At 47.0% G+C, this 7,401-nt stretch overlaps 1 protein-coding gene across 1 annotated transcript; it reads left to right on the top strand.

Moving 5' to 3' along the window:
• Positions 1-395: 395 nt before the first annotated feature.
• On the top strand, positions 396-1,096 carry LOC103648539 (uncharacterized). The gene is made up of 3 exons (XM_008672989.2): positions 396-448; positions 523-715; positions 800-1,096. Exons 1-3 carry the CDS (start codon positions 417-419, stop codon positions 1,094-1,096), a joined length of 522 nt encoding a protein of 173 aa, XP_008671211.1. The 5' UTR covers positions 396-416.
• Positions 1,097-7,401: the final 6,305 nt, after the last annotated feature.

Consider the following 7,401-nt stretch of genomic DNA (forward strand, 5'->3'; position numbering starts at 1 on the left):
CATCTGTTTCACCATTCCGATTTCCGAATTGGGACTGGATCCATTCCACACCCAACATCTACATGGACACCGAAACCAACTTTTTTTGCAATTTGGCCCTTTTCGGGTTTTTTTCCCACAATTATGCCCCTGGAAGTTTCATTTCAAAAAATGGACCCTATGCTCGGCGCCATCATCATTGGCGCCGAGCATGTGTGTGCCGGCGCCAATACTATTGGCGCTTATACGTCAGACGCCGGTGTGATCTGGATCTACGTGGCACGTACCTCGGCGCCATAGATCTTGGCGCCGAGGTAGACGTCCGATCAACGACGCCTACCTCGGCGCCAAGATCTATGGCGCCGAGGTACGTTCCTATAAATAGCACCCTACGTCTGGCTTGTTGCTGTGCTCATTTCAATTCTTCTAAACTAGAGATGTCTAGGCGTGGTAAATATGCTAAACAAAGGTAAGTTTTGGATATGCCTCTTATTTTGTGAGTCTATTATATTTCTGATTGTTATAGAGTTTATGGAAATTTAGGAAGGGTCCTTTGACCGGAACTGCCTTCGACCCGCTGCCTTTGCCAAGTGGTGTTCCAGTGCCTATGTGTTTTTGTGGTGATCCTTGTAAGGTCGATAAGTCTGAAGATCATGACACCTATCGACAGAGGTATTGGATGTGTGCTAACTTTGCATTTGAGCCAACTATTGTTCAACGTCGGATGAATTTAATGGTGAGAATAGTCTTGTAATATGTTTACATTTGTGAATGTTTTTGTAAATGTTTTTTTTCGTAGTAATAATTGCACATTTTGTAGACTCCTCCACCGCTATGTGATTTTGAGCAGTGGATTGACACAGAAATATCAGAGAAAGATAAGAAGTGGCTGGAGAATCTTCAAAAGTGGGATGCAGAGGACAAAGAGAGGATGAAAAAAAGACGAGAGGAGCTTGCTGCCGAGCAACAACGTGAAGACGAAGAGAAAATGAGGCGTGTTGCTGAATGCAGGGAAGATAAGGAGAAGAAGCTTGAGCGTGCACGTCGTGCAAAGGAAGCAATGGAGGAGAACCCTGATGCATTTCACAAAGGCAAATGGCCCCGTTGTACTCAGTAGTAATGGTGTTTTATTTGAAGTTATGTAATAATGAACTTATTATTCGGTAATATGTATTTTCGAACAATGATATTTCGTAATGAATTACCTTCAAATTGATGAAAAATTACATAAATACATAATTGATGAAAAGTAGATTTAAAGCAATTCTTGAAGGCGACTTGAAGCAATTGAAATAGATAATCAACACGCTGAAAGCAATTGATACATAAGAGTTTTCTAGTAGTGCTCCCACATTCCAAATTGAGTTGACCCTTCCCCATAGTATCCTCCCATTGTTGGTGTCTGCTGTGGGTGCGGTGGAGACGACGGAGGACCAACATTCTTGTTGTGACAAGGGCAGCAACAATATGGATCTGGGCATACTTGCACCTGTGAAGCACCACCATTGTTTGTGTCTCTTTCTTCCTCATCATTTTTGTTGCTTACTTCTCTCTCTAGATCAAATATCCTATTCTGTAGGTAGGATATGTATTCCGCATGAGGAAAAATTGGACGAGGATCTACCCAACGAGTGAACCCACAATTCTCCTTGACCAATGAATGCTGCATAAATGTTTATAGTTAGTTTCACTGAACAACAAAAGTATTTAGAAAAAAGGACTAGAAATTAATTTGTACATATGCATAAGGACATCTGAAGAAACGCCGGCCTCCATCAATTCCACCCTCAACGAACATCTGCACCAAGGAATCCTCGCCATGCATGCACTTTGGCCAATCTTCTCTCCTATTATCGTAGGACCTAAGTCTAACCTCTTTGTTGAAATCTTTTTTACTTTGAACTGGAAAGTTAAAAACCGCCTCTTCAAAAAAATCTGGACCAAGAGGGCCATCAAAACACATTGGAGTTAACTTCCCTCCATCCTTTCGTCTCTCATTTACCGCACCCTTGCCCCTAGAAGACCCTGAAGCCATTCTATTGCACAATGAAGCAAATGTACAAAGGATCGTGTATATATAGGCTAAAGGATAGATAGTGTAATAGATTATAAACATCAGATATGTACAAAAACTCTGAAAAGGCTATGTTCTTGTTCTGAAAAGGCTACATGTCCTACGCTATGTTCTTTTTCTGAAAAGGCTATATATACAATCCTGAAAAGGCTATTTTTACACTCTGAAAAGGCTATATAAGCACTCCTGAAAAGGCTACGAAATGGATTTGAAAAGTATAGATGCTAGTCCAAAAATTAATGCTTCTGAAAAGGCTATAATAATTAAAAATTTTGACAGCACCTCCCCTACACGGGGAGGATAAAAAACATGCACATTTGACTCACTTTCATAATATTCAATAAAATTAGCATTTATCACAATAACTAACATTCATCACATTCAAAAAAGAACAATTTATAGCAAAACAATCTAACATATTTAACACAAAATGCTTAAACAATAAAAAAATATATAATTTACCTAGACGGTCGGGGTCGGCGATGGACGACGACGACGCGGGCGAGGAGCGGGGCGGCGTGTCGATGGCCGGTGGCGAGCCGCTGCCGCCGGGAGGGGACGGGGTTAGGCGGGGTGGGCCGAACGGGGCGCGGCCGTGGGACGGGCGATGCCGGGAGTGGGCGGCGGCGCTTGTGAGGACGGCCGGGGCGCGGGCTCCGGCGGCTTGGTGTGGGCGGGGCGGGGCGGGCTCCGTCGGCGCGGTGTGAGGCCGGCCGTGGGCGGGGCGGCGCGGGCTCCGGCCGCGCGGAGTGAGGACGGCCGGGGTGCGGCGGTTCCGGCCGGGGCCGGGGCGGCGAGGCCGGCCGTGGGCGGGGCGGCGCGGGCTCCGGCCGCGCGTAGTAGAGGGCGGCGCGGGGGAGGGCGGCCGGGCGCGGTAGAGGGCGGCGCGGGGGAGGGCGGCCGGGCGCGGTAGAGGGCGGCGCGGGGGAGGCCGGCGTGGGCTCCGGTGGCGCTGTAGAGGGCGGCACGGGGGAGGCCGGCGGGGGAGTCCGGCGTGGGCTCCGGTGGCGCCGTAGAGGGCGGCGCGGGGGAGGCCGGCGTGGGCTCCGGCTCCGGCTCCGGCGGCGCGGACGGGCGGCGCAGGCAAAGTGCGGTTTTGGCAAACAGAGAGCGTGGGCGCGTGCTCGGGTCAAAATCAGGGGGTCGGCGCCAAGATCCATGGCGCCGACCCCCTGACATGTGGACTGCCGCGGGCAGGGGGGTCGGCGCCAAGATCTATGGCGCCGACCCCCTGACACGTCACGGCCAGCCGGCCATCCACGTCAGACAGACAGGCGCCAAAACTTTTGGCGCTAGCACACCTTAGCTAGGCGCCAATGATGATGGCGCCGAGCATAGGGTCCATTTTTTGAAATGAAACTGCCAGGGGCATAATTGTGGGAAAAAAACCCGAAAAGGGCCAAATTGCAAAAAAGTTGGACACCGAAACGTACCATCTCTGATTTGACAAAAAAAAGAGAAAGAAAACGTCTCGTAAATAGCAAAATAATAAAGCCGCATATATCAATATCGGGCGCAGGCAGGGACCACGTCGCCGGCCCAGTCGCCCTTATCCAGATCGCGGCCGAGGAAAGGGCCGGGTGTCCTCGCGATTCCGATGGCCCAGCCCCAGCTGCCTCCCCTATCCGCCATCCGAGGGCGGACCCAGCGTTCCAGCCCTTCTAGACCTTTCCGCGGAGAGACAGGCTAGCAACTATTTTAATTTTTTTTAGTCAGAGAATGAAAATTTTAACCAAATCTAAAATAATAATATTTATAATAAACAATAAGTAATCTTAGATTTTTTTATCAACTAAAATCATATCCATGTATCGCAACCGAAAAAAATACTATAAGCTCAGAAATACTGTTCCTGCCATGTGATTGATCACAAACCAATAATGCACTGTGCACACAAGACTTTTTCCCGAGTATTGCTCACGAAGATGTGATGTACAACAATATCAATAACTACAATATTAAAAGTTTACTCAACAGATGCCAATTATAATCTGTCCAGAATGATTTTTTTTTATCTTAAAGAGGAGCATTCACAGATTGTTTTTTTTGTGCCAATATTGTGTATAGTCATCTGAATACTGTAAAATACAGAATTCTGAATTGGTATAGGAGGTACAACATACGGAAACAGAAATTTCAAACTTGACTACATAGTCCAAAGAACATGACAAATAAATCATTCTAGAGCCTGGCAACTTTCTTTGTTCCTTCATCTTAGTGAGAACACATGTATCAATCTGGCTAGGCTAGGTGAGTGCTGCTGGCCACCCATCTCCACCCAGGCATCACCGTTCGGTGCCTTGGCAAACATGCTGCATCATCTTCATCTCCTTTTGGATCTGCGGCTCATCAAAAGTATTACCGATAAAAGTATTTCTGATAAGATACTTCAGCTCACAGTGACATCGATCAGTAGGTCACCATTCTGATTCCTCGCAACAATGGAGGGCATTGTCCTCGTGCCTTCTGCATTTTCAACCACACGTGGTGTCTGCATAAGCAAAATCATCCGTCACCTCTAGGGCATCAAGCTTCTACCCTTTGAAAATAACCACAGAATTAGCATTGATGGCGAGTGCAAAATTTTAGTCGAAAACGTGCTCTGCAAAGCATACGAGAAGAGACAGCTCTATCAGGAAACCACTTCATTGGTTCTATCTCAAAGAGATCAGAACCAGCACTGACATCCTCAAGTGTTGGAGCCTTGAACATTTTTTTTTTGTGATAAGGAAGACTTTATTAATTGCAAAACGTAGATCAAGTTGATACCAACAATTGAAATCTCTTCTAGCCTCAACTCATTAAAGAGCAGACAGCCTAAACAAAAGTAGCACACAAACTCTAGTGACAACCAATCCGATGACTAAATCGCCACCTAAAAAGTCATTGGCCTTGGCCACGTGCACTAAGAAACGCGTAGTCTACACAACTGTAGCTTGTTGATCCGCCTTCTGAAGCACCGCCCATGTACGAAGCAGTGGGAAGTGGCATACATAACCTGCAATGGAGAAAAGGTCGTTTTTCTTAAAAAAACAAAATCATTTCTAGTTAGCCAAAGAGCCCAACAATGCTTGTCGCTTCTAACAAAACAATGTTTATAATATTATGATTAAACCTCTCTAGCCAGCTACCAAACATATTAGAGACACTGGAAGGTGCATGTATTCCGAAGGCTAAATAAATTATACCCCATACTATATGAGCGAAACGACATTCGAAAAACAGATGCTTAATTATCTCTAGTTTATGACAGAAGCAACAAGATATGTCTCCATGTCAATTGTGCTTGGCCATGTTGTCCTTAGTTAGGATTACTCCTCTCCTAATATACCACAAGAAGACTTTAATATTAAGCGGAGCTTATAATTTCCATAATCTTTAAACATAAAACCTAGCCAAGCGTGGATATTTCACAAAATGGGTCACTCTAGGATGGCGGACCTTTTAATTCCCATAATCTTTGGAATAAGACAAGTTGTTGTCGAGTCCTCGGCGATGCGAAAGATGATCTTCCGCGTGGACGCACTGCAGCCCGTGCCCCGTGAACATTGAGCCGGAGATGATGCGACCTTGAAGCGACGCAAACGTGCGCATCTCCACCGACCCACGTGTAGTCCCTAGAGCGTGCCACCGTGACCGACGGTCGCCGCCCGCCATCGCCTACGGCTAAGTCAGACATGCCACTAAGGGAAGGGAGAGGGCATTTCAGTCAAAAGGGTATAGAACCCGCTTATCAAGTGACTTAAGGTATGTTTGGTTAAGGAGCCGAGGGAAAGAACGGTTCTATTCTTATTTTTTTGATGTTTGGTTTTCAACAGAGTATAGTAGAACGGTTCCTAGAGTCTATATATGGCAAATATTTGGGATGATCTCGCTTCAACAAAATGACCGGACGCGAACGCTCTCGCGGACGCGAGCGCTCTTCTCACTCTTTTCCACTCCACACTCATATGACTCTCCAACCAAACAATGAACGGAGCGGCTCCAATGTCCAATCTATTCTACTCTTCAACCAAACAAAAAATAGAGCGGCTTTGTTTTTCTTGCCAAACGCATAATAGAATGGCTCTATTCTCAAATACTGGAATGGAGCTATTCTATTCTATTTGACTCTCCAACCAAACGCACCCCTTAATCACCATGTTGGGTATTTTGACGAAGGCAAGTCACCCGATAGCATCATCTTAGTATGACCTATTTTTTCAAATTTCTCTCGACCGAGATGGCCCATATGTGAAGTCGCCGACACCACGCCAATGGAGGAAGGGGTTCTGGTGAAGTCAGTTGCCCTTTGAGGAGGAGGGAAGGTTACGGACGGCGAGGTCCTCCGACTTCCGATGGAGGAAGGGGTGCTGATGAAGTCAATTGCCCTTGAGTTGCGGACACCGAGGTCCTCCGACTCTCTTCGACTTCAACTCCTTCGGTTCTCACGTTAGCAAAGTGTGGGAGGGGAAGGAGAAGGCACCATTTAACTCCATCAGATGTGCGCTGGAGCTGGAAAAGTGGAGGTCGTGGAGAGTGAGATCGCAGGAGTGAAGCTGATTAGCTCAACATCCGTTTATGTTGCGACCGATGTGGAGGCGAAGGTTGCCGAAAAAGAGGATGACCCCTGTTGTGTGATATCTGGGCCACACCAAATATTGAGGCCCCAAACATTGAGCACAGGATGATGGCGCTGGAATATGGGTCACACAAGCATCGAGCCCAGGACGCCAGCGCTGTTGTGGTGTAGTATTTACGACTGTGATGTAGTACCATACTAGCAAGTGAAACATGCATGCAGAGAGTGGCTTATAAGCATTCGTGCGGCCATACGAATGTGAACTCATTTGTGGCATGGGTCCACTGGGCAGAGGCTTGGGCTGGTCGCTGCGTCCCACATGCCCTATTTTTTGTTAAATGCTCTTGGGTCCACTGGACAGGGTGGCAGGCCAGAGTGAGGTGACGAGACAGCGACACACGAAGATAGACACTGACATGGGGTCCTACCTGTCAGCTTCCGTATGGCCGAGGTGGGCAGAACCAGGAGAGACACCACAGGAGGCAAAAGGGAGGGTCGGCCTGCAATTGGTCCTATTTTGTTTGTGCCGTTGATACAAAAAATCATGAAAAGGATTATTAGCTTCCATCAGCAAAGTCACGAGGAGCATCAGGACTCAGACAAGACAAGTCCGTATGGCCGGGGTGGGCAGAACCAGGGAGAGACACCATAGTAGGCGAAACGGGGGTCAGCTTGCAATAGGTCCTATTTTGTTTGTGTCATTGATACAAAAAATCGTGAAAAGGATTATTAGCTTCCATCAGCAAAGTCACGAGGAGCATCAGGACTCAGACAAGGCAATCCATAA

Source organism: Zea mays, chromosome 2 (assembly GCF_902167145.1).
Source record: "Zea mays cultivar B73 chromosome 2, Zm-B73-REFERENCE-NAM-5.0, whole genome shotgun sequence".
Lineage (NCBI taxonomy): Eukaryota > Viridiplantae > Streptophyta > Magnoliopsida > Poales > Poaceae > Zea > Zea mays.

Bases quoted from the DNA above. Each gene is read 5' to 3' on its own strand.
- LOC103648539 (XM_008672989.2), top strand. From the start codon at position 417: ATGTCTAGGCGTGGTAAATATGCTAAACAAAG. The intron at 449-522 runs GTAAGTTTTGGA...ATGGAAATTTAG, and splicing joins GGTAAATATGCTAAACAAAG to GAAGGGTCCTTTGACCGGAA. The intron at 716-799 runs GTGAGAATAGTC...CACATTTTGTAG, and splicing joins AACGTCGGATGAATTTAATG to ACTCCTCCACCGCTATGTGA.